The following is a 27,074-nucleotide window of genomic DNA, read 5'->3' on the forward strand; positions in this document are numbered from 1 at the left end:
GTGTACTGAGGGGAGGAGGAGAGGGGCGCAGTGTACTGAGGAGAGGGGCCGTGTACTGAGGAGAGGAGGAGAGGGGCGCAGTGTACTGAGGAGAGGGGCGCAGTGTACTGAGGAGAGGGGCGCAGTGTACTGAGGAGAGGGGCGCAGTGTACTGAGGGGAGGAGGAGAGGGGCGCAGTGTACTGAGGGGAGGAGGAGAGGGGCGCAGTGTACTGAGGAGAGGGGCACAGTGTACTGAGGAGAGGGGCGCAGTGTACTGAGGGGAGGAGGAGAGGGGCGCAGTGTACTGAGGAGAGGGGCACAGTGTACTGAGGAGAGGGGCGCAGTGTACTGAGGGGAGGAGGAGAGGGGCACAGTGTACTGAGGGGAGGAGGAGAGGGGCGCAGTGTACTGAGGGGCAGTGTACTGAGGAGAGGAGGAGAGGGGCGCAGTGTACTGAGGGGCAGTGTACTGAGGAGAGGAGGAGAGGGGCGCAGTGTACTGAGGAGAGGAGGAGAGGGGCACAGTGTACTGAGGAGAGGGGCGCAGTGTACTGAGGGGAGGAGGAGAGGGGCACAGTGTACTGAGGAGAGGGGCGCAGTGTACTGAGGGGAGGAGGAGAGGGGCACAGTGTACTGAGGAGAGGAGGAGAGGGGCAGTGTACTGAGGGGAGGAGGAGAGGGGCACAGTGTACTGAGGGGAGGAGGAGAGGGGCACAGTGTACTGAGGAGAGGAGGAGAGGGGCACAGTGTACTGAGGGGAGGAGGAGAGGAGCGCAGTGTACTGAGGAGAGGGGCGCAGTGTACTGAGGGGAGGAGGAGAGGGGCACAGTGTACTGAGGGGAGGAGGAGAGGAGCGCAGTGTACTGAGGAGAGGAGGAGAGGGGCGCAGTGTACTGAGGAGAGGGGCGCAGTGTACTGAGGGGAGGAGGAGAGGGGCACAGTGTACTGAGGAGAGGAGGAGAGGGGCGCAGTGTACTGAGGAGAGGGGCGCAGTGTACTGAGGGGAGGAGGAGAGGGGCGCAGTGTACTGAGGGGAGGAGGAGAGGGGCACAGTGTACTGAGGAGAGGAGGAGAGGGGCGCAGTGTACTGAGGGGAGGAGGAGAGGGGCGCAGTGTACTGAGGGGAGGAGGAGAGGGGCCGTGTACTGAGGAGAGGAGGAGAGGGGCGCAGTGTACTGAGGGGAGGAGGAGAGGGGCGCAGTGTACTGAGGGGAGGAGGAGAGGGGCGCAGTGTACTGAGGGGAGGAGGAGAGGGGCGCAGTGTACTGAGGGGAGGAGGAGAGGGGCGCAGTGTACTGAGGGGAGGAGGAGAGGGGCGCAGTGTACTGAGGGGAGGAGGAGAGGGGCGCAGTGTACTGAGGAGAGGAGGAGAGGGGCCGTGTACTGAGGAGAGGAGGAGAGGGGCGCAGTGTACTGAGGGGAGGAGGAGAGGGGCCGTGTACTGAGGAGAGGAGGAGAGGGGCGCAGTGTACTGAGGGGAGGAGGAGAGGGGCGCAGTGTACTGAGGGGAGGAGGAGAGGGGCGCAGTGTACTGAGGGGAGGAGGAGAGGGGCGCAGTGTACTGAGGAGAGGGGCGCAGTGTACTGAGGAGAGGGGCCGTGTACTGAGGGGAGGAGGAGAGGGGCGCAGTGTACTGAGGAGAGGAGGAGAGGGGCCGTGTACTGAGGAGAGGAGGAGAGGGGCGCAGTGTACTGAGGGGAGGAGGAGAGGGGCGCAGTGTACTGAGGGGAGGAGGAGAGGGGCGCAGTGTACTGAGGGGAGGAGGAGAGGGGCGCAGTGTACTGAGGAGAGGGGCCGTGTACTGAGGGGAGGAGGAGAGGGGCGCAGTGTACTGAGGAGAGGAGGAGCGGGGCGCAGTGTACTGAGGAGAGGAGGAGAGGGGCCGTGTACTGAGGAGAGGAGGAGAGGGGCACAGTGTACTGAGGAGAGGGGCGCAGTGTACTGAGGGGAGGAGGAGAGGGGCGCAGTGTACTGAGGAGAGGGGCGCAGTGTACTGAGGGGAGGAGGAGAGGGGCGCAGTGTACTGAGGAGAGGAGGAGGAGAGGGGCCGTGTACTGAGGGGAGGAGGAGAGGGGCCGTGTACTGAGGGGAGGAGGAGAGGGGCACAGTGTACTGAGGAGAGGGGCCGTGTACTGAGGAGAGGAGGAGAGGGGCCGTGTACTGAGGGGAGGAGGAGAGGGGCCGTGTACTGAGGGGAGGAGGAGAGGGGCGCAGTGTACTGAGGGGAGGAGGAGAGGGGCGCAGTGTACTGAGGAGAGGAGGAGAGGGGCCGTGTACTGAGGGGAGGAGGAGAGGGGCGCAGTGTACTGAGGAGAGGGGCCGTGTACTGAGGGGAGGAGGAGAGGGGCGCAGTGTACTGATGGGAGGAGGAGAGGGGCGCAGTGTACTGAGGAGAGGAGGAGAGGGGCCGTGTACTGAGGGGAGGAGGAGAGGGGCGCAGTGTACTGAGGAGAGGAGGAGAGGGGCCGTGTACTGAGGGGAGGAGGAGAGGGGCACAGTGTACTGAGGAGAGGGGCGCAGTGTACTGAGGAGAGGGGCAGTGTACTGAGGGGAGGAGGAGAGGGGCGCAGTGTACTGAGGAGAGGGGCCGTGTACTGAGGGGAGGAGGAGAGGGGCACAGTGTACTGAGGAGAGGGGCGCAGTGTACTGAGGGGAGGAGGAGAGGGGCAGTGTACTGAGGGGAGGAGGAGAGGGGCGCAGTGTACTGAGGAGAGGAGGAGAGGGGCCGTGTACTGAGGGGAGGAGGAGAGGGGCGCAGTGTACTGAGGAGAGGGGCCGTGTACTGAGGGGAGGAGGAGAGGGGCGCAGTGTACTGAGGAGAGGAGGAGAGGGGCCGTGTACTGAGGGGAGGAGGAGAGGGGCGCAGTGTACTGAGGGGAGGAGGAGAGGGGCGCAGTGTACTGAGGGGAGGAGGAGAGGGGCGCAGTGTACTGAGGGGAGGAGGAGAGGGGCGCAGTGTACTGAGGGGAGGAGGAGAGGGGCAGTGTACTGAGGGGAGGAGGAGAGGGGCAGTGTACTGAGGGGAGGAGGAGAGGGGCGCAGTGTACTGAGGGGAGGAGGAGAGGGGCGCAGTGTACTGAGGGGAGGAGGAGAGGGGCAGTGTACTGAGGGGAGGAGGAGAGGGGCGCAGTGTACTGAGGAGAGGAGGAGAGGGGCCGTGTACTGAGGGGAGGAGGAGAGGGGCGCAGTGTACTGAGGAGAGGGGCCGTGTACTGAGGGGAGGAGGAGAGGGGCGCAGTGTACTGAGGAGAGGAGGAGAGGGGCCGTGTACTGAGGGGAGGAGGAGAGGGGCGCAGTGTACTGAGGAGAGGAGGAGAGGGGCCGTGTACTGAGGGGAGGAGGAGAGGGGCCGTGTACTGAGGGGAGGAGGAGAGGGGCCGTGTACTGAGGGGAGGAGGAGAGGGGCACAGTGTACTGAGGAGAGGGGCCGTGTACTGAGGAGAGGAGGAGAGGGGCCGTGTACTGAGGGGAGGAGGAGAGGGGCCGTGTACTGAGGGGAGGAGGAGAGGGGCGCAGTGTACTGAGGGGAGGAGGAGAGGGGCGCAGTGTACTGAGGAGAGGAGGAGAGGGGCCGTGTACTGAGGGGAGGAGGAGAGGGGCGCAGTGTACTGAGGAGAGGGGCCGTGTACTGAGGGGAGGAGGAGAGGGGCGCAGTGTACTGAGGGGAGGAGGAGAGGGGCGCAGTGTACTGAGGAGAGGAGGAGAGGGGCCGTGTACTGAGGGGAGGAGGAGAGGGGCGCAGTGTACTGAGGAGAGGAGGAGAGGGGCCGTGTACTGAGGGGAGGAGGAGAGGGGCGCAGTGTACTGAGGAGAGGGGCAGTGTACTGAGGGGAGGAGGAGAGGGGCGCAGTGTACTGAGGAGAGGAGGAGAGGGGCCGTGTACTGAGGGGAGGAGGAGAGGGGCACAGTGTACTGAGGAGAGGGGCGCAGTGTACTGAGGGGAGGAGGAGAGGGGCAGTGTACTGAGGGGAGGAGGAGAGGGGCGCAGTGTACTGAGGAGAGGAGGAGAGGGGCCGTGTACTGAGGGGAGGAGGAGAGGGGCGCAGTGTACTGAGGAGAGGGGCCGTGTACTGAGGGGAGGAGGAGAGGGGCGCAGTGTACTGAGGAGAGGAGGAGAGGGGCCGTGTACTGAGGGGAGGAGGAGAGGGGCGCAGTGTACTGAGGGGAGGAGGAGAGGGGCGCAGTGTACTGAGGGGAGGAGGAGAGGGGCGCAGTGTACTGAGGGGAGGAGGAGAGGGGCGCAGTGTACTGAGGGGAGGAGGAGAGGGGCAGTGTACTGAGGGGAGGAGGAGAGGGGCAGTGTACTGAGGGGAGGAGGAGAGGGGCGCAGTGTACTGAGGGGAGGAGGAGAGGGGCAGTGTACTGAGGGGAGGAGGAGAGGGGCAGTGTACTGAGGGGAGGAGGAGAGGGGCAGTGTACTGAGGGGGGAGGAGAGGGGCAGTGTACTGAGGGGGGAGGGGAGGAGAAGAGGGGCGCAGTGTACTGAGGGGAGGAGGAGAGGGGCGCAGTGTACTGAGGGGAGGAGGAGAGGGGCAGTGTACTGAGGGGAGGAGGAGAGGGGCGCAGTGTACTGAGGGGAGGAGGAGAGGGGCGCAGTGTACTGAGGGGAGGAGGAGAGGGGCGCAGTGTACTGAGGGGAGGAGAAGAGGGGCGCAGTGTACTGAGGAGAGGAGGAGAGGCGCAGTGTACTGAGGGGAGGAGAAGAGGGGCGCAGTGTACTGAGGAGAGGAGGAGAGGGGCAGTGTACGGAGGAGAGGGGCAGTGTACTGAGGGGAGGAGGAGAGGGGCGCAGTGAGTGTACTGAGGGAAGGAGGAGAGGGGCAGTGTACTGAGGGGAGGAGGAGAGGGGCAGTGTACTGAGGGGAGGAGGAGAGGGGCGCAGTGTACTGAGGGGAGGAGGAGAGGGGCGCAGTGTACTGAGGGGAGGAGGAGAGGGGCAGTGTACTGAGGAGAGGGGCAGTGTACTGAGGGGAGGAGGAGAGGGGCAGTGTACTGAGGGGAGGAGGAGAGGGGCAGTGTACTGAGGGGAGGAGGAGAGGGGCGCAGTGTACTGAGGGGAGGAGGATAGGGGCAGTGTACTGAGGGGAGGAGGAAAGGGGCAGTGTACTGAGGAGAGGGGCCGTGTACTGAGGAGAGGAGGAGAGGGGCGCAGTGTACTGAGGAGAGGGGCCGTGTACTGAGGAGAGGGGCAGTGTACGGAGGGGAGGAGGAGAGGGGCAGTGTACTGAGGGGAGGAGGAGAGGGGCAGTGTACTGAGGGGAGGAGGAGAGGGGCAGTGTACTGAGGGGAGGAGGAGAGGGGCGCAGTGTACTGAGGGGAGGAGGAGAGGGGCAGTGTACTGAGGGGAGGAGGAGAGGGGCAGTGTACTGAGGGGAGGAGGAGAGGGGCAGTGTACTGAGGGGGGAGGAGAGGGGCAGTGTACTGAGGGGGGAGGGGAGGAGAAGAGGGGCGCAGTGTACTGAGGGGAGGAGGAGAGGGGCGCAGTGTACTGAGGGGAGGAGGAGAGGGGCAGTGTACTGAGGGGAGGAGGAGAGGGGCGCAGTGTACTGAGGAGAGGGGCCGTGTACTGAGGGGAGGAGGAGAGGGGCGCAGTGTACTGAGGGGAGGAGGAGAGGGGCGCAGTGTACTGAGGAGAGGAGGAGAGGGGCCGTGTACTGAGGGGAGGAGGAGAGGGGCGCAGTGTACTGAGGAGAGGAGGAGAGGGGCCGTGTACTGAGGGGAGGAGGAGAGGGGCACAGTGTACTGAGGAGAGGGGCGCAGTGTACTGAGGAGAGGGGCAGTGTACTGAGGGGAGGAGGAGAGGGGCGCAGTGTACTGAGGAGAGGAGGAGAGGGGCCGTGTACTGAGGGGAGGAGGAGAGGGGCACAGTGTACTGAGGAGAGGGGCGCAGTGTACTGAGGGGAGGAGGAGAGGGGCAGTGTACTGAGGGGAGGAGGAGAGGGGCGCAGTGTACTGAGGAGAGGAGGAGAGGGGCCGTGTACTGAGGGGAGGAGGAGAGGGGCGCAGTGTACTGAGGAGAGGGGCCGTGTACTGAGGGGAGGAGGAGAGGGGCGCAGTGTACTGAGGAGAGGAGGAGAGGGGCCGTGTACTGAGGGGAGGAGGAGAGGGGCGCAGTGTACTGAGGGGAGGAGGAGAGGGGCGCAGTGTACTGAGGGGAGGAGGAGAGGGGCGCAGTGTACTGAGGGGAGGAGGAGAGGGGCGCAGTGTACTGAGGGGAGGAGGAGAGGGGCAGTGTACTGAGGGGAGGAGGAGAGGGGCAGTGTACTGAGGGGAGGAGGAGAGGGGCGCAGTGTACTGAGGGGAGGAGGAGAGGGGCAGTGTACTGAGGGGAGGAGGAGAGGGGCAGTGTACTGAGGGGAGGAGGAGAGGGGCAGTGTACTGAGGGGGGAGGAGAGGGGCAGTGTACTGAGGGGGGAGGGGAGGAGAAGAGGGGCGCAGTGTACTGAGGGGAGGAGGAGAGGGGCGCAGTGTACTGAGGGGAGGAGGAGAGGGGCAGTGTACTGAGGGGAGGAGGAGAGGGGCGCAGTGTACTGAGGGGAGGAGGAGAGGGGCGCAGTGTACTGAGGGGAGGAGGAGAGGGGCGCAGTGTACTGAGGGGAGGAGAAGAGGGGCGCAGTGTACTGAGGAGAGGAGGAGAGGCGCAGTGTACTGAGGGGAGGAGAAGAGGGGCGCAGTGTACTGAGGAGAGGAGGAGAGGGGCAGTGTACGGAGGAGAGGGGCAGTGTACTGAGGGGAGGAGGAGAGGGGCGCAGTGAGTGTACTGAGGGAAGGAGGAGAGGGGCAGTGTACTGAGGGGAGGAGGAGAGGGGCAGTGTACTGAGGGGAGGAGGAGAGGGGCGCAGTGTACTGAGGGGAGGAGGAGAGGGGCGCAGTGTACTGAGGGGAGGAGGAGAGGGGCAGTGTACTGAGGAGAGGGGCAGTGTACTGAGGGGAGGAGGAGAGGGGCAGTGTACTGAGGGGAGGAGGAGAGGGGCAGTGTACTGAGGGGAGGAGGAGAGGGGCGCAGTGTACTGAGGGGAGGAGGATAGGGGCAGTGTACTGAGGGGAGGAGGAAAGGGGCAGTGTACTGAGGAGAGGGGCCGTGTACTGAGGAGAGGAGGAGAGGGGCGCAGTGTACTGAGGAGAGGGGCCGTGTACTGAGGAGAGGGGCAGTGTACGGAGGGGAGGAGGAGAGGGGCAGTGTACTGAGGGGAGGAGGAGAGGGGCAGTGTACTGAGGGGAGGGGAGGAGGAGAGGCGCAGTGTACTGAGGGGAGGAGGAGAGAAGCAGTGTACTGAGGGGGGAGGAGAGGGGCAGTGTACTGAGGGGGGAGGAGAGGGGCAGTGTACTGAGGGGGGAGGAGAGGGGCAGTGTACTGAGGGGAGGAGGAGAGGGGCAGTGTACTGAGGGGAGGAGGAGAGGGGCAGTGTACTGAGGGGGGAGGAGAGGGGCAGTGTACTGAGGGGGGAGGAGAGGGGCAGTGTACTGAGGGGAGGAGGAGAGGCGCAGTGTACTGAGGGGAGGAGGAGAGGGGCAGTGTACTGAGGGGAGGAGGAGAGGGGCAGTGTACTGAGGGGAGGAGGAGAGGGGCAGTGTACTGAGGGGGGAGGAGAGGGGCAGTGTACTGAGGGGAGGAGGAGAGGGGCGCAGTGTACTGAGGGGAGGAGGAGAGGGGCGCAGTGTACTGAGGGGAGGAGGAGAGGGGCGCAGTGTACTGAGGGGAGGAGGAGAGGGGCGCAGTGTACTGAGGGGAGGAGGAGAGGGGCAGTGTACTGAGGGAAGGAGGAGGGGGCCGTGTACTGAGGGTGAGGGGAGGAGGAGAGGCGCAGTGTACTGAGGGGAGGAGGAGAGGGGGAGGAGAGGGGCGCAGTGTACTGAGGGGGGAGGAGAGGGGCCGTGTACTGAGGAGAGGGGGAGAGGGGCAGTGTACTGAGGGGAGGAGGAGAGGGGCGCAGTGTACTGAGGAGAGGGGCGCAGTGTACTGAGGGGAGGAGGAGAGGGGCCGTGTACTGAGGGGGGGAGGAGAGGGGCGCAGTGTACTGAGGGGGGAGGAGAGGGGTGCAGTGTTCTGGAGTATTTGCGGGTGTCAGTTGATGGTGGGTGACAGGGTTCATACTTTTCGTCTGCTGTATATTGGGGAGCAGTGTGCCAGTTGGGGGGTCTGCTGTGTGGTATATGGAGGGGCTCTGTGCTGCGGTGGGAGCGGTGTCCTCCGTTGTCCCAGCAGACCGGTCTAGGATAACGCTGCTGTTCTGAGTCGCCGTCTCCCCCTGATACCGCTGGCTCCTTTTCTCTTCCTTGTACGTTGCTGTTCCCCGTAGTGGGGGTCCAGGGGTCCTCAGCAATGGTGATTGAGATTATTTACACTGATCAGATGGGATGTCGGTTGTACAGATATCTGTGGGTGCAGTAGATGGGATATTCCCCTCACTACAGAGAGCAGTGGACGTGTGCAGGAGGGTGGGAGTAGTAGTGCCCGGGGAGCAGTGCGGTCTGTGGTGGACGGTGAGGGTCTTGTACGGTCGGTGTAGGACGTGGGCGTCCGGCGTGGCTGAGACCTGCTGATCACATCGCTGCCAGCCTTCACTGCGTCTCTTCTGCCTTTCTTCCTGCAGACGTGCCCCGCGGCCCCCGAGGGCTTCCTCAATGTGCACCTCATCCCCCACACGCACAATGATGTGGGCTGGCTGAAGACAGTGGACCAGTATTACTATGGAGGTGAGAAGCCCCCGATGACGATATCTGCACCCCTCACCCCCGTCTATTCTTTCATAGCCGATTTTTAGCTATTTGAGTATTTCACATTTGTCTTCGAGATCAATCACAAGATTAAAAAATTTCAAGACTCAGGAAATCCTCTGCAAAGGGGAAGTATCGCTTCTTATCGTTTCTTCAGAAAGCATATCATTACCCTTAATTGGCCTTTTAAAGGAGTTTTCAGATGTAGAAAACTTCTGCCCAAGACTTAGAAAGTTGGGTGACCACCAATGGCCGCGGCTCTGCTTTCCCAAGACTTGCATGTAGTGTAGCGGTATAGGTGCAGAGCAGATATGGCGGCATCTATGTAGCAGGGGTGATCGCTGTCACCCTTATACTTTATGCATTGCAGGACGTAACGGCATTCAGCACGCTGGGGTGCAGTATATTCTGGATTCGGTTGTCCAACAGCTACTTGCAGACCCCAAGAGACGATTCATCTATGTGGAGAGCGCGTTTTTCTGGCGCTGGTGGCGGGAGCAGAAGGAGGCGGTAAAGAGAGATGTGGTTCAGCTCGTGCAAGAAGGTGAGCACTAGAGGGCGCTGTGGTTGCCGGTGTGCTGCCGTGATATTGATCGTCCCCTCTACACAATAGGTCGATTGGAGTTTATTAACGGAGGTTGGACAATGAACGATGAAGCGGCCGCACATTACAGTCCAATTATTGACCAGATGACCCTCGGCCTGCAGTTCCTACAGTCTATATTTGGTGAATGCGGTAGACCGCGCGTGGCTTGGCATATCGACCCCTTTGGACACTCCAGAGAACAAGCATTGCTCTTTGCACAGGTATGTTTATGAAATTTCATGTTACCCCCCCTATGTACAAGAATATATCTATTATTATACCGCCTCCGATGTACAAGAATATAACTACTATAATACTGCTCAGGTACAAGAATATAACTACTATAATACTGCTCCTATGTACAAGAATATAACTGCTATAATACTGCTCCTATGTACAAGAATACAACTACTATAATACTGCCCCTATGTACAAGAATATAACTACTATAATACTGCTCCTATGTACAAGAATATAACTACTATAACACTGCCCCCTATGTACAAGAATATAACTACTATAATACTGCCCCTATGTACAAGAATACAACTACTATAATACTGCCCCCTATGTACAAGAATATAACTACTATAATACTGCTCCTATGTACAAGAATATAACTACTATAATACTGCCCCTATGTACAAGAATACAACTACTATAATACTGCCCCTATGTACAAGAATATACCTACTATAATACTGCCCCTATGTACAAGAATATAACTACTATAATACTGCCTCCTGTGTACAAGAATATAACTACTATAATACTGTCCCCTATGTACAAGAATATAACTACTATAATACTGCTTCTATGTACAAGAATATAACTACTATAATACTGCTCCTATGTACAAGAATATAACTACTATAATACTGCTTCTATGTACAAGAATGTAACTACTATAATACTGCTTCTATGTACAAGAATATAACTACTATAATACTGCCCCTATGTACAAGAATACAACTACTATAATACTGCCCCTATGTACAAGAATACAACTACTATAATACTGCCCCTATGTACAAGAATATAACTACTATAATACTGCTCCTATGTACAAGAATATAACTACTATAATACTGCTTCTATGTACAAGAATATAACTACTATAATACTGCTTCTATGTACAAGAATGTAACTACTATAATACTGCTCCTATGTACAAGAATATAACTACTATAATACTGCCCCTATGTACAAGAATATAACTACTATAATACTGCCCCCTATGTACAAGAATGTAACTACTATAATACTGTCCCCTATGTACAAGAATGTAACTACTATAATACTGCCCCCTATGTACAGGAATATAACTACTATAAGTCAAACAGGAAAAGAAATCCAGCTTCCAAAAATATCAGAATTTATTGAGGATAAAATCCAAAGTCCAATGACATGGTTCACAGGAGAATGAGTAGCAGCAGGCTACGCGTTTCGAACAATGAGTTCTTTTTCAAAGCTGCTCACTATGCATCACAGTATGGTTAATAGCAGCTGTGACAAATCACAGTGAGTAAACCTATCACCTGACACATAAGTGAATATATACAATAAAAACATCAAAATAACAAAAAAAGAGGAAAATTAACATACAAGTGCATCAAACATTACATACAACTAAACAATGTTGATATCTTAATAGTGGAACATGATTTCTTTGCGAGCATTCAGGCCCGCAGGATAGCAAGTGTTAAGGCAGAACATCCAGTAAGTTTCACGCCTCATTAAGCGTCTTTTGAAGTCTCCTCTCCTGGCTGACATCGCAAGCTTCTCAATGCCGACAACCCGGAAAAATGCTGTGCTCCTCTGGTGACTGGTAACAAAATGCTTAGGCCGGCCTCACACTTGCGAGTTTTACAGACGTAAGAGCGCAGAAACTACGTCCGTAAAACTCGCATAACATACGGCACAATTATTCTCTATGCCCCTGCTCCTATCTGCCGTATTTTACTGATCCGTATTATACGGCTTTCTACGGCCGTAGAAAATCGCAGCATGCTGCGTTTGTCACCGTATTGCGCAAATAAAACGTCAATGAAAGTCTATGGAAGCCCCAAAAATACGGATTACACACGGACCAGCAGTATGACTTGCGAGGAATACGCAGCGGTGTTAGAGAGAAAAGCCGGCAATTCAGTGCGGTGTACAGTAAAATCACACTGACAGCTTACAGTAGAATAGGTAGAATAAATGTGTACACATAGAATAGGTATATATATATATATATCAGTGAGACACATATATGTATATATATTATTATTTCATCCAGCGCGATATTGCAGAAAGCCGGTAATTCAATTACCGGCTTTTGCTTTCTCCTTCCTAAACCCGACATGATATGAGACCTGGTTTACATACAGTAAACCATCTCATATCACCATTTTTTTGCATATTCCACACTACTAATGTTAGTAGTGTGTATGTGCAAAATTTGGCCGTTCTAGCTAGTAAATTAAAGGGTTAAATCCCGGAAAAAATTGGCGTGGGCTCCCGCACAATTTTCTCCGCCAGAGTAGTAAAGCCAGTGACTGAGGGCAGATATTAATAGCCTGGAGAGGGTCCCCGGTTATTGGTCCCCCCCTTGCTAAAAACACCTGCCCCCAGCCACCCCAGAAAAGGCACATCTGGAAGATGCGCCTATTCTGGCACTTGGCCACTCTCTTCCCATTCCCGTGTAGCGGTGGGATATGGGGTAATGAAGGGTTAATGCCACCTTGCTATTGTAAGGTGACATTAAGCCAAATTAATAATGGAGAGGCGTCAATTATGACACCTATCCATTATTAATCCAAGACTAGTAAAGGGTTAAAAAAAACACACATTATTAAAAATTATTTTAATGCAATAAAAACAAAGGTTGTTGTAATAATTTATTCTACGCTCAATCCAATCACTGAAGACCCTCGATCTGTACCAAAAAAACAACAATATCCTTACCTTCCGCAGATCTGTAACGTCCAACGATGTAAATCCATCTGAAGGAGTTAAAATATTTTGGCTTAATGTCACCTTACAATAGCAAGGTGGCATTAACCCTTCATTACCCCATATCCCACCGCTACACGGAAATGGGAAGAGAGTGGCCAAGTGCCAGAATAGGCGCATCTTCCAGATGTGCCTTTTCTGGGGTGGCTGGGGGCAGATGTTTTTAGCCAGGGGGGCCAATAACCGTGGACCCTCTCCAGGCTATTAATATCTGCCCTCAGTCACTGGCTTTACTACTCTGGCGGAGAAAATTGTGCAGGAGCCCACGCCAATTTTTTCCGCCATTTAACCCTTTAATTTAATAGCTAGAGCGCCCAAATTTTGCATATACAGGTCCTTCTCAAAAAATTAGCATATAGTGTTAAATTTCATTATTTACCATAATGTAATGATTACAATTAAACTTTCATATATTATAGATTCATTATCCACCAACTGAAATTTGTCAGGTCTTTTATTGTTTTAATACTGATGATTTTGGCATACAACTCCTGATAACCCAAAAAACCTGTCTCAATAAATTAGCATATTTCACCCATCCAATCAAATAAAAGTGTTTTTTAATAACAAACAAAAAAACCATCAAATAATAATGTTCAGTTATGCCCTCAATACTTGGTCGGGAATCCTTTGGCAGAAATGACTGCTTCAATGCGGCGTGGCATGGAGGCAATCAGCCTGTGACACTGCTGAGATGTTATGGAGGCCCAGGATGCTTCAATAGCGGCCTTAAGCTCATCCAGAGTGTTGGGTCTTGCGTCTCTCAACTTTCTCTTCACAATATCCCACAGATTCTCTATGGGGTTCAGGTCAGGAGAGTTGGCAGGCCAATTGAGCACAGTAATACCATGGTCAGTAAACCATTTACCAGTGGTTTTGGCACTGTGAGCAGGTGCCAGGTCGTGCTGAAAAATGAAATCTTCATCTCCATAAAGCATTTCAGCCGATGGAAGCATGAAGTGCTCCAAAATCTCCTGATAGCTAGCTGCATTGACCCTGCCCTTGATGAAACACAGTGGACCAACACCAGCAGCTGACATGGCACCCCACACCATCACTGACTGTGGGTACTTGACACTGGACTTCAGGCATTTTGGCATTTCCTTCTCCCCAGTCTTCCTCCAGACTCTGGCACCTTGATTTCCGAATGACATGCAAAATTTGCTTTCATCAGAAAAAAGTACTTGGGACCACTTAGCAACAGTCCAGTGCTGCTTCTCTGTAGCCCAGGTCAGGCGCCTCTGCCGCTGTTTATGGTTCAAAAGTGGCTTTACCTGGGGAATGCGGCACCTGTAGCCCATTTCCTGCACACGCCTGTGCACGGTGGCTCTGGATGTTTCCACACCAGACTCAGTCCACTGCTTCCTCAGGTTCCCCAAGGTCTGGAATCGGTCCTTCTCCACAATCTTCCTCAGGGTCCGGTCTCCTCTTCTCGTTGTACAGCGTTTTCTGCCACATTGTTTCCTTCCAACAGACTTACCATTGAGGTGCCTTGATACAGCACTCTGGGAACAGCCTATTTGTTGAGAAATTTCTTTCTGGGTCTTACCCTCTTGCTTGAGGGTGTCAATGATGGCCTTCTTGACATCTGTCAGGTCGCTAGTCTTACCCATGATGGGGGTTTTGAGTAATGAACCAGGCAGGGAGTTTATAAAAGCCTCAGGTATCTTTTGCATGTGTTTAGAGTTACCGTATATACTCGAGTATAAGCCGAGATTTTCAGCCCAAATTTTTGGGCTGAAAGTGCCCCCCTCGGCTTATACTCGAGTCACGGTAGTGGTGGGGTCGGCGGGTGAGGGGGAGAGGGCGCTTAGGTATACTTACCTAGTCCCAGCGATCCTCGCGCTGTCCCTGCCTTCCTCCCCGTCTTCTGTGCTGCAGCGTCTTCCCCTCTTCAGCGGTCACGTGGGACCGCTCATTAGAGATATGAATAAGCGGCTCCACCTCCCATAGGGGCGGAGCCGCCTATTTATTTCTCTAATCAGCGGTGCCGGTGACCGCTGACAGGAAGATGCTGCAGCACAGAAGACGGGGAGGAAGGCAGGGACAGCGCGAGGATCGCTGGGACTAGGTAAGTATGTTATATTCACCTGTCCGCGTTCCAGCCGCCGGGCGCCGCTCCATCTTCCCGGCGTCTGCGCTCTGACTGTTCAGGCAGAGGGCGCGATGACGCATATAGTGTGCGCGGCGCCCTCTGCCTGATCAGTCAGAGCAGAGACGCCGGGAAGATGGAGGCGCCGGGACCGGACGCTGGGAGCTGCAATCAAGGGAGGTGAGTATGTGGTTTTTTTTTTTTATTGCAGCAGCAGCAGCGGCAGCACAGATTTATGTGCAGCATCTATGGGGGCAGTATGAACGGCACACAGCACTATATGGGGGCAGTATGAACGGCACACAGCACTATATGGGGGCAGTATGAACGGCACACAGCACTATATGGGGCATCTGTGCAGCATCTATGGGGGCAGTATGAACGGCACACAGCACTATATGGGGCATCTGTGCAGCATCTATGGGGCAGTATGAACGGCACACAGCACTATATGGGGCATCTGTGCAGCATCTATGGGGCAATATGAACGGTGCAGAGCACTATAAGGCACAGCTATGGGGAAATAATGATCTATTTTTATTTTTGAAATTCAGCGGTAAATGCTACATTTCCACCCTAGGCTTATACTCGAGTCAATAAGTTTTCCCAGTTTTTTGTGGCAAAATTAGGGGGGTCGGCTTATACTCGGGTCGGCTTATACTCGAGTATATACGGGTAATTGGTTGATTCAGAAGATTAGGGTAATAGGTCGTTTAGAGAACCTTTTCTTGATCTGCTAATTTATTGAGACAGGTTTTTTGGGTTATCAGGAGTTGTATGCCAAAATCATCAGTATTAAAACAATAAAAGACCTGACAAATTTCAGTTGGTGGATAATGAATCTATAATATATGAAAGTTTAATTGTAATCATTACATTATGGTAAATAATGAAATTAAACACTATATGCTAATTTTTTGAGAAGGACCTGTACACACTACTGACATTAGTAGTGTGGAATATGCAAAAAAAATGGTGATATGAGATGGTTTACTGTATGTAAACTAGGTCTCATATCATGTCGGGTTTAGGAAGGAGAAAGCAAAAGCCGGTAATTGAATTACCGGCTTTAAAGCTATCTCGCGCTGTATGAAGTAATAATATATATACATATATGTGTCTAATACACAGTATATATGTTTTTTTTTTTTTTGACACATGGATCCCTTGTATAGCCGTATGTCGGTTTTGCAAGCCTGCGAGAAAATCTCGCAGTACGGATGCCATACAGATTACATACGGAGGATGCCATGCGCAAAATACGCTGACACACCCTGCCTACGGAGGAGCTACGGACCACTATTTTGGGGACTTTTCAGCGTATTACGGCCGTAAAAAACGGACCGTATTGTCTTACGCTGTGTGTGTCGCCGGCCTTAGAGGCATAAGACATAGAGCGATTACTATCAGTAGAGACAACAATGTCAGTAATATGCTCAGAAATACGGATCTTAAGCGTACGAGTAGTGCAACCTTACGGGCTTCCCCACAACAAATGCCTAATAGGTGAGCTGGTTTTTCACTATTTTTCCTTGTTCATAACTACTATAATACTGCCCCTATGTACAAGAATATAACTACTATAATACTGCTCCTATGTACAAGAATATAACTATTATAATACTGCTCCTATGTACAAGCATATAACTACTATAATACTGCCCCTATGTACAAGAATATAACTACTATAATACTGCTCCTATGTACAAGAATATAACTATTATAATACTGCTCCTATGTACAAGAATATAACTACTATAATACTGCCCCCTATGTACAAGAATATAACTACTATAATACTGCCCCTATGTACAAGAATATAACTACTATAATACTGCCTCCTATGTACAAGAATATAACTACTATAATACTGCCCCTATGTACAAGAATATAACTACTATAATACTGCTCCTATGTACAAGAATATAACTACTATAATACTGCTCCTATGTACAAGAATATAACTACTATAATACTGCCCCTATGTACAAGAATATAACTACTATAATACTGCCCCTATGTACAAGAATATAACTACTATAATACTGCCCCTATGTACAAGAATATAACTACTATAATACTGCTCCTATGTACAAGAATGTAACTACTATAATACTGCTCCTATGTACAAGAATGTAACTACTATAATACTGCTCCTATGTACAAGAATATAACTACTATAATACTGCTCCTATGTACAAGAATATAACTACTATAATACTGCTCCTCTGTACAAGAATATAACTACTATAATACTGCCCCTATGTACAAGAATATAACTACTATAATGCTGCTCCTATGTACAAGAATATAACTACTATAATACTGCCCCTATGTACAAGAATATAACTACTATAATACTGCCCATATGTACAAGAATATAACTACTATAATACTGCCCCCTAGGTACAGGAATATAACTGCTATAATACTGCAGCAAATGGGAAAATCTAGCTTCCCAAATCCAGTTAACTGTAACAAACAGTGTATGACTAATAGCGTCTTTGTTTGTTACGCGTCAGAAGATATGTCTGTTTGTATCCTGATTATATTACTCCATGATATTTTTTCTCTTGAAATAGCGAAGCTTTTAGCTGGATTTTTCTAGTTTTCTGCTGTATAAAGGGGCCCAATGATGCTGCTTGTCATGGTCAAAACTAGTATATATAATAGTGTAGCAGCGCTGGTGATGCAGCATAGACAGCAGCAAGTTACCCCCTTACCACATAGGGGGAAGAAAAAGGGAAATAATATATATGAATGATAAAACAATCAATCAAACTTGCGCTAGGAAATGCATGCAAATGAGACCCAAAAAATATATATATACGTTAATAATTTACCTGATAGGAAGGGAATAGCACTAATCGATGTAAAATTGGCAGTAAAGTTGCTTTGCATATAGTAGTAGATGCACTATTCCAGGTCTAAGGATAAAGACAAGTAGATGAATGTATTAAATGTATTCAGGGATATATATCCTTTGAAGCGGCTATCCGAAGTCCTAATACAAGTCTAGCAGTGAAGTGAATCCATCCTCATAGAAGCACATACAAACTAAACTGGGAAAAAAAAAAAAGAGAAGGAGTCGTACCTGCCGTAGGGTGCACACGTGGTAAAAAGTGCAAGATGCCAGTACGAGCTGAAAGAAGTCTACGTGGCTTCGCTAACCTTGCGAAGATAAGGATAGCTGGCGGTGGTTCACGGCGTGCTGTCCCAGCCGGTGACAGCCGCCTCTAACCAAAGAACGTGTGTACAGAGCGCGCCGCGCTCGGCAACGCTGAAGATGGCAGGACCTGCGTGAAGTTCGGGTCACGTGTCCGATATGTCACCTACGCAATCGAGTGCCCCTGCAAAAAGTTGTATGTGGGGCGAACTATACGCCCCTTATGCAGGAGGATTCAAGAACATCTACGGAACATTAAGAGGAAATATGACGAGCATCCCCTTTCCAAACATTTTGCAATCTACCACGGAGGCTCCATAAATGGAACAAAGGTAACCGGGATTAAATTAGTCCATAAAGATTGGCGTAATGGAGATTTTATTAAAAAAATGTCCAGGGAAGAGACCCGACTTATCTTTGAATTGGACACCCTGAAGCCCAAGGGGTTAAATAATGGAGTTGAATTGTTTGCCTTTGATTGACACAACGGAGGGAGCCAAACCTATATATAAACCAGCAGAGCACAGTGGGAGCCTACCCTGAAGAAGGAATCCGTGTAATTCCGAAACGCGTTGGTTATTCTTGGCTCCCACAGCGCTCCGTACCGCCGACAGGGGCACCACGTGACATATCGGACACGTGACCCGAACTTCACGCAGGTCCTGCCATCTTCAGCGTTGCCGAGCGCGGCGCGCTCTGTACACACGTTCTTTGGTTAGAGGCGGCTGTCACCGGCCGGGACAGCACGCCGTGAACCACCGCCAGCTATCCTTATCTTCGCAAGGTTAGCGAAGCCACGTAGACTTCTTTCAGCTCGTACTGGCATCTTGCACTTTTTACCACGTGTGCACCCTACGGCAGGTACGACTCCTTCTCTTTTTTTTTTTTCCCAGTTTAGTTTGTATGTGCTTCTATGAGGATGGATTCACTTCACTGCTAGACTTGTATTAGGACTTCGGATAGCCGCTTCAAAGGATATATATCCCTGAATACATTTAATACATTCATCTACTTGTCTTTATCCTTAGACCTGGAATAGTGCATCTACTACTATATGCAAAGCAACTTTACTGCCAATTTTACATCGATTAGTGCTATTCCCTTCCTATCAGGTAAATTATTAACGTATATATATATTTTTTGGGTCTCATTTGCATGCATTTCCTAGCGCAAGTTTGATTGATTGTTTTATCATTCATATATATTATTGTCATGGTCAAAGTCTAACATTGGGTGGACCGTAGTCTGCCTTTTTACCTCCTGTAATAGAGCCTCCTATGTTCAAGGATATACAGGGGGTAAAATAAGTATTGAACACATCACTAATTTTTGTAGTAAATATATTTCTAAAGGTGCTACTGACATGACATTCTCACCAGATGTCTGTAACAACCCATCCAATCCACACAGATGTCCATAGATGTCCATCAGTAAGGCTATGTGTAATAATGAGAAATGATCTAGGGAAAAGTAGACGTGGAAAAAGCTACGGAAAGTCCGGACACCAGCTGGAATCTATCAAGAATAAAAAAGCAATCATACCACTTAGTGAAAAAATATTAGCTGGTTCAAAGTGATGGCCTATAAAGAGGTGTCTCATTATTAAGGTGCCGCACAAGAAACCTATCATGATTTGTGAAACCAGTGCGTTGTCTCAAGACCTTTGCAAACTTATTGTTGCAAAGCATACTGATTGCATTGGTCACGGAAGAATTTTGAAACTACTGAAGGCTCCAGTGAGCATTGTTCTGGCCATTATGCGGAAGTGGAAAGAACATCACACCATAACCCAGCCATTACCAGGTGTTCCCCGCAATATTTCAGAGAGAGGAGTGAAAAGAATTCAGAAGAGTTGTCCAAGAGCTAAGGACCATCTCTGGAGAGCTGCAGAAAGGCCTGAAATCAGCAGGTTCAATTGTTTCAAATAAACTAGAAGTAATGCACTCAACCTCCATGGCCTGTGTGCACGCTCACCACGCCACCTCCATGGCCTGTGTGCACGCTCTCCACGCCACCTCCATGGCCTGTGTGCACGCTCTCCACGCCACCTCCATGGCCTGTGTGCACGCTCTCCACGCCACCTCCATGGCCTGTGTGCACGCTCTCCACGCCACCTCCATGGCCTGTGTGCACGCTCTCCACGCCACCTCCATGGCCTGTGTGCACGCTCTCCACGCCACCTCCATGGCCTGTGTGCACGCTCTCCACGCCACCTCCATGGCCTGTGTGCACGCTCTCCACGCCACCTCCATGGCCTGTGACCATGCTACCTCCATGGCCTGTGTGCACGCTCACCACACAAGACTTTATTGCTGATCAAAAATTAGACCATCCTGTGAAATACTGGGAAAATATAGTCTGGTCAGATGAGACCCAAATTGGACTCTTCGGATGCCATAATACACACTATGTTTGGAGGCCAAAAGGCACTGAACATCACCCCAAAAACCTCATACCAACAGTAAAGTTTGGAGGTGGGAACATCGTGGTGTGGGGCTGTTTTTCAGCATTTGACACTGGCAAACTTTATATAATTGAAGGAAGGCTGAATGGACAAATGCACATTCTTGGTAAAAATCTGCTGCCATATTCCAGCATGATGAGGATGGAGATTTCAGCATGTCAACGATCTCAAGCACAAAACCAAGGAAAGAAAATAAATCTGCTAGAACGGCCGAGCTGATCACCGGACCTGAATCCAACACAAAATGTATGGATGGAACAAAAGCTCAGAGCTCATAGGAGCCCACGGGACCTTCAGAAAGAGAAATGCCTGCGACTAGTTTCTCCATACAGGAGGCTTCTTGATCAACAAAGGCTTCTGTACTGAATAGTAAATACATTTCAGTAAGTGTGTTCATTACTTTTCCCTGGGTAATTTCTCATTATTGCAGATAATGGACATCTATGGATGATTTCTTTGCCTGTGTGGATTGGATGGGTTGTTACCAACATCTGGGGAGAATTTCATGTCAATAGCACCTTTAGAACATTGATGTCCTGTTGAATTCTTCACCGTCTGTAACTGCTGTAATACTGCCCCCGTGTACTGTAATACCGTACTGCGCACCTGACCTCAATGCTCCTGTTTGGCAGATGGGATATGATGGATTGTTCTTCGGGCGGTTGGATTATCAGGACAAATCGAATCGTGCCAGCAAGAAACAAATGGAGATGATCTGGAGGGGCAGTGATGACCTGGCTGCGCCCGCTGCCGACCTCTTCACCGGTCAGTCACATAAGTTATATAATAATAATAATAATAATAATAATAATTTTTATTTATATAGCGCCAACATATTCCGCAGCGCTTTACAAATTATAGAGGGGACTTGTACATACAATAGACATTACAGCATAACAGAAATACAGTTCAAAACAGATACCAAGAGGAGTGAGGGCCCTGCTGCTCGCAAGCTTACAAACTATGAGGAAAAGGGGAGACACGAGAGGTGGATGGTAACAATTGCTTTAGTTATTCGGACCAGCCATAGTGTAAGGCTTGGGTGTTCATGTAAAGCTGCATGAACCAGTTAATTAATTTTTTTTTTTTTTTAATATAGGCCACACAGGGATCGTTAGGTTAATGCATTGAGGCGGTAGGCCAGTCTGAACAAATGAGTTTTTAGGGCACGCTTAAAACTGTGGGGATTGGGGATTAATCGTATTATCCTAGGTAGTGCATTCCAAAGAATCGGCGCAGCACGTGTAAAGTCTTGGAGACGGGAGTGGGAGGTTCTGATTATTGAGGATGCTAACCTGAGGTCATCAGCGGAGCGGAGGGCACGGGTAGGGTGGTAGACTGAGACCAGAGAGGAGATGTAGGGTGGTGCTGAGCCATGGAGTGCTTTGTGGATGAGGGTAGTAGTTTTGTACTGGATTCTTGAGTGGATGGGTAACCAGTGTAATGACTGGCACAAGGTAGAGGCATCGGTGTAACGGTTGGTGAGGAATATGATCCTGGCAGCAGCATTCAGGACAGATTGGAGCGGGGAGAGTTTGGTAAGAGGGAGGCCGATTAGTAGAGAGTTACAATAGTCCAGACGAGAATGAATAAGTGAAACAGTAAGAGTTTTTGCAGAGTCGAAAGTAAGAAAAGGGCGAATTCTAGAAATGTTTTTGAGATGCAGGTAAGAAGAGCGAGCCAGTGATCGGATGTGGGGGGTGAATGAAAGGTCAGAATCAAGGATGACCCCAAGGCAGCGGGCATGTTGCTTTGGAGTAATGGTGGAACCGCAAACGGAGATGGCAATGTCAGGCAAAGGTAGGTTAGTAGAGGGAGAAAACACGAGGAGTTCAGTTTTTGACAGGTTTAGTTTCAGATAGAGGGAGGACATGATGCTAGAGACAGCGGTAAGACAATCACTGGTGTTTTCTAATAAGGCAGGCGTGAGATCAGGAGAAGAAGTGTATAATTGGGTGTCGTCAGCATAGAGATGGTACTGGAAGCCAAATCTACTGATTGTTTGTCCAATAGGGGCAGTATACAAAGAGAAGAGGAGGGGGCCTAGGACTGATCCTTGAGGAACCCCAACAGTAAGGGGAAGGTGAGAGGAGGAGGAACCAGCGAAACATACAGTGAAGGATCGGTCAGAGAGATAGGATATAATGGCGTCATACAGCGAGTATCTCCTGCTGTCATTAGAAAACCTTTTCTGACATAATGCAGTGATGAAGGTCACTCAGCAGCTAAGTAGACTCCTCCTTCATCAGCAGCTTACATAGGACTGCAAGTGATGCCATCGCAGGCTGCCACATATATCCGACCCTAAGAGTATGGTGACAGTTCTATCTCTGCTACATCACTCCCGGGAACCGCCAGGACATGAGCATTATTGATGCCGGCCGCCATATTTGTTTTGTCACCAGGTGTTTTGCCCAATGGCTACAACCCTCCGGACGGCTTCTGCTGGGATCAGTTGTGTGCGGACCCCCCGATAATGGATGATCCACTGATGAATGACAATAACGTGGACGCCGTGGTAAAGTCATTTCTGAAGACCGTGAGCCTGCAGGTAATAGATCCTACTTGGCGCTGCGGGGGGCCGGGGCCACAGGGGCAGCTTTTGGGAGTGACAATGTTTTTGTGGGGGCAAAATTTGCCCCTTCTGCATTTTTCCCCGCAGGCGGCCAAGTATCGCTCCAGTCACATAGTGATGACCATGGGCTCTGACTTCCACTATGAGAACGCCATCCCCTGGTATAAGAACATGGACAAACTTATAAATCTGGTGAACGCTCAGGTGGGTTCTGCTGGTGCCCCTCCATATCTGTGGGGGATCCAGGTATCTTCACTGATTTACATTTTTCATCATAGCAAATGAATGGAAGCAACGTGAATGTGATTTACTCCACCCCGAGCTGCTACCTGATGGCACTAAACCGGGCCAACCTGAGCTGGTGAGTGCGGGGCTGAGTCTGCGCTTATAGGGAGGGTTCACAACACGTCTGCCCGCCGGCCCCTCACTGAGTATCGCTGTCCGCTCTCTCCATCTCCTTATCTCAGGCCCACAAAGATGGACGACTTCTTTCCATATGCGGATGGTCCTCACATGTTCTGGACCGGATACTTCACCAGCCGGCCGGCATTCAAGCGCTATGAAAGGCTCAGCAATAACTTCCTGCAGGTGAAAATGTATTAAATGTAACTCAGCGTGGAGGAGATGTCACCACCCTGAGATCTGAGCTATGTAATAATCTGTATCACCAGGTCTGCAACCAGCTGGAGGCCATAACCGGAGCAGCGGCCGGACCGTACGGGACCAGCAGCAGCACAACGTTAAGTGAGTGTCCTGTCACCCCGCGTCATCCTCTTATTACAGTAACCCGGCTCCTGACCCTCCTATTACCCCTGTAACCTCTTATTACAGTAACCCGGCTCCTGACCCTCCTATTACCCCTGTAACCTCTTATTACAGTAACCCGGCTCCTGACCCTCCTATTACCCCTGTAACCTCTTATTACAGTAACCCGGCTCCTGATCCTCTTATTACCCTGTAACCTCTAATTACAGTAACCCGGCTCCTGATCCTCTTATTACCCTGTAACCTCTTATTATAGTAACCCGGCTCCTGATCCTCTTATTACCCTGTAACCTCTAATTACAGTAACCCGGCTCCTGATCCTCTTATTACCCTGTAACCTCTAATTACAGTAACCCGCCTCCTGATCCTCTTATTACCCTGTAACCTCTTATTATAGTAACCCGGCTCCTGATCCTCTTATTACCCTGTAAACTCTTATTACAGTAACCCGGCTCCTGATCCTCTTATTACCCCTGTAACCTCTTATTACAGTAACCCGGCTCCTGATCCTCTTATTACCCCTGTAACCTCTTATTACAGTAACCCGGCTCCTGATCCTCTTATTACCCCTGTAACCTCTTATTACAGTAACCCGGCTCCTGATCCTCTTATTACCCTGTAACCTCTAATTACAGTAACCCGGCTCCTGATCCTCTTCTTACCCTGTAACCTCTTATTACAGTAACCCGGCTCCTGATCCTCTTATTACCCTGTAACCTCTTATTATAGTAACCCGGCTCCTGATCCTCTTATTACCCTGTAACCTCTAATTACAGTAACCCGGCTCCTGATCCTCTTATTACCCTGTAACCTCTAATTACAGTAACCCGCCTCCTGATCCTCTTATTACCCTGTAACCTCTTATTACAGTAACCCGGCTCCTGATCCTCTTATTACCCTGTAAACTCTTATTACAGTAACCCGGCTCCTGATCCTCTTATTACCCCTGTAACCTCTTATTACAGTAACCCGGCTCCTGATCCTCTTATTACCCTGTAAACTCTTATTACAGTAACCCGGCTCCTGATCCTCTTATTACCCCTGTAACCTCTTATTACAGTAACCCGGCTCCTGATCCTCTTATTACCCCTGTAACCTCTTATTACAGTAACCCGACTCCTGATCCTCTTATTACCCCTGTAACCTCATTACAGTAACCCGGCTCCTGATCCTCTTATTACCCTGTAACCTCTTATTACAGTAACCCGGCTCCTGATTTCTTTTTCAGGACGCGCCATGGGTGTGGCTCAGCACCATGATGCAGTCACTGGAACAGCAAAGCAGCATGTGAATGATGACTACACCTTGCAGCTGTATAGAGGATGGGAGTCATGCCAGGTAACCTCACCCAGTTCTTTATCTTTGGAAGAATTGCTTCTTATGGATTCTGAAATAAAGAGATAATTATTTTTCTGATGAACTGATATCAATTCTTAAGAGGGCTAGTGACAATGTTCTCATGTTAATCAGAGACTGTTACAGTTGGAAGGGACCTCCTGGATCATCGTGTCCAACCCCCTGCTCAAAGCAGGACTCACTAAATCATCCCAGACAGATGTCTGTCCAGCCTCTGTTTGAAAACTTCCATTGCAGGAGAACTCACCACCTTTCGCGGCAGCTGGTTCCACTCATTGATCACTCTTTCAAAAAGTTTTCTCTAATATCTAATCTGTGTCTCCTCCCATTCCGTTTCATCCCATTCCTTTTAGTCTTTTCTTGGTCAAATGAGAATAAAGATGATCCTTCTACAATGTGACAGCCCTTGAGATATTTGTAGACAGCTATAAAGTCTCCTCTGTTTTCTTTTTTGCAGCTAAACATTCCCAAATCCTGTAACCGTTCCTCATAGGACATGGTTTGCAGACCGGTCACCATTCTGGTCGCTCTTCTCTGAACTTGCTCCAGTTTGTTGATGTAATTTTTTTTTAAAAATGTGGAGCCCAAACCTGGACCCAGTATTCCAGATGCTTTATGATGGTACATTTCATGCATGATTTTAAATTTTTTGTTACAGACGCTGAGCTGGTGCCATAGTGCACACATAGGAACATACACTGCACGCACTTACTGTATTCTCCTGCCTTGTGTCCTCCCAGCATCTCTTCTGCCATTATCATCTTGCAGGTTGTGATCAGTAACGCGCTCTCCAGTCTGACAGGGACCAAGGAAAGATTCACATTTTGCAATTTACTGAACATCAGTGTGTGCCCAACCACCGAGCAGGCTAAAAATGTGAGTCCATTACAAGATAAGTAATGTATGTACGCAGTGACTGCACCAGCAGAATAGTGAGTGCAGCTCTGGAGTATAATACAGGATGTAACTCAGAATCAGTAATGTAATGTATGTACACAGTGACTGCACCAGCAGAATAGTGAGTGCAGCTCTGGGGTATAATACAGGATGTAACTCAGGATCAGTAATGTAATGTATGTACACAGTGACTTCACCAGCAGAATAGTGAGTGCAGCTCTGGAGTATAATACAGGATGTAACTCAAAATCAGTAATGTAATGTATGTACGCAGTGACTGCACCAGCAGAATAGTGAGTGCAGCTCTGGGGTATAATACAGGATGTAACTCAGGATCAGTAATGTAATGTATGTACGCAGTGACTGCACCAGCAGAATAGTGAGTGCAGCTCTGGAGTATAATACAGGATGTAACTCAGAATCAGTAATGTAATGTATGTACACAGTGACTGCACCAGCAGAATAGTGAGTGCAGCTCTGGGGTATAATACAGGATGTAACTCAGGATCAGTAATGTAATGTATGTACACAGTGACTTCACCAGCAGAATAGTGAGTGCAGCTCTGGAGTATAATACAGGATGTAACTCAAAATCAGTAATGTAATGTATGTACGCAGTGACTGCACCAGCAGAATAGTGAGTGCAGCTCTGGGGTATAATACAGGATGTAACTCAGAATCAGTAATGTAATGTATGTACACAGTGACTGCACCAGCAGAATAGTGAGTGCAGCTCTGGAGTATAATACAGGATGTAACTCAGGATCAGTAATGTAATGTATGTACGCAGTGACTGCACCAGCAGAATAGTGAGTGCAGCTCTGGAGTATAATACAGGATGTAACTCAGGATCAGTAATGTAATGTATGTACGCAGTGACTGCACCAGCAGAATAGTGAGTGCAGCTCTGGAGTATAATACAGGATGTAACTCAGAATCAGTAATGTAATGTATGTACACAGTGACTTCACCAGCAGAATAGTGAGTGCAGCTCTGGAGTATAATACAGGATGTAACTCAGGATCAGTAATGTAATGTATGTACACAGTGACTTCACCAGCAGAATAGTGAGTGCAGCTCTGGAGTATAATACAGGATGTAACTCAGAATCAGTAATGTATGTACACAGTGACTGCACTAGCAGAATAGTGAGTGCAGCTCTGGAGTATAATACAGGATGTAACTCAGGATCAGTAATGTAATGTATGTACACAGTGACTTCACCAGCAGAATAGTGAGTGCAGCTCTGGGGTATAATACAGGATGTAACTCAGGATCAGTAATGTAATGTATGTACACAGTGACTTCACCAGCAGAATAGTGAGTGCAGCTCTGGGGTATAATACAGGATGTAACTCAGGATCAGTAATGTAATGTATGTACACAGTGACTGCACCAGCAGAATAGTGAGTGCAGCTCTGGAGTATAATACAGGAATGTAACACAGCAGGATCAGTAATGTAATGTATGTACACAGT

At 50.2% G+C, this 27,074-nt stretch overlaps 1 protein-coding gene across 1 annotated transcript in view; it reads left to right on the forward strand.

Moving 5' to 3' along the window:
* MAN2B1 (mannosidase alpha class 2B member 1) overlaps positions 1–27,074 on the forward strand; it is a 32,835-nt gene that overhangs the window by 589 nt on the left and 5,172 nt on the right. The window contains exons 2-12 of the mRNA XM_069767247.1: positions 8,575–8,677; positions 9,069–9,242; positions 9,312–9,505; positions 20,636–20,768; positions 22,409–22,554; positions 22,666–22,782; positions 22,857–22,939; positions 23,046–23,166; positions 23,250–23,322; positions 24,572–24,681; positions 25,468–25,575. Of these exons, the coding sequence (XP_069623348.1) occupies positions 8,575–8,677; positions 9,069–9,242; positions 9,312–9,505; positions 20,636–20,768; positions 22,409–22,554; positions 22,666–22,782; positions 22,857–22,939; positions 23,046–23,166; positions 23,250–23,322; positions 24,572–24,681; positions 25,468–25,575 (1,362 nt within the window). The remainder of the gene's footprint in view (positions 1–8,574; positions 8,678–9,068; positions 9,243–9,311; positions 9,506–20,635; positions 20,769–22,408; positions 22,555–22,665; positions 22,783–22,856; positions 22,940–23,045; positions 23,167–23,249; positions 23,323–24,571; positions 24,682–25,467; positions 25,576–27,074) is intronic.

Source organism: Ranitomeya imitator, chromosome 4 (genome assembly GCF_032444005.1).
Source record: "Ranitomeya imitator isolate aRanImi1 chromosome 4, aRanImi1.pri, whole genome shotgun sequence".
In the NCBI taxonomy this organism is placed as follows: Eukaryota; Metazoa; Chordata; class Amphibia; order Anura; family Dendrobatidae; genus Ranitomeya; species Ranitomeya imitator.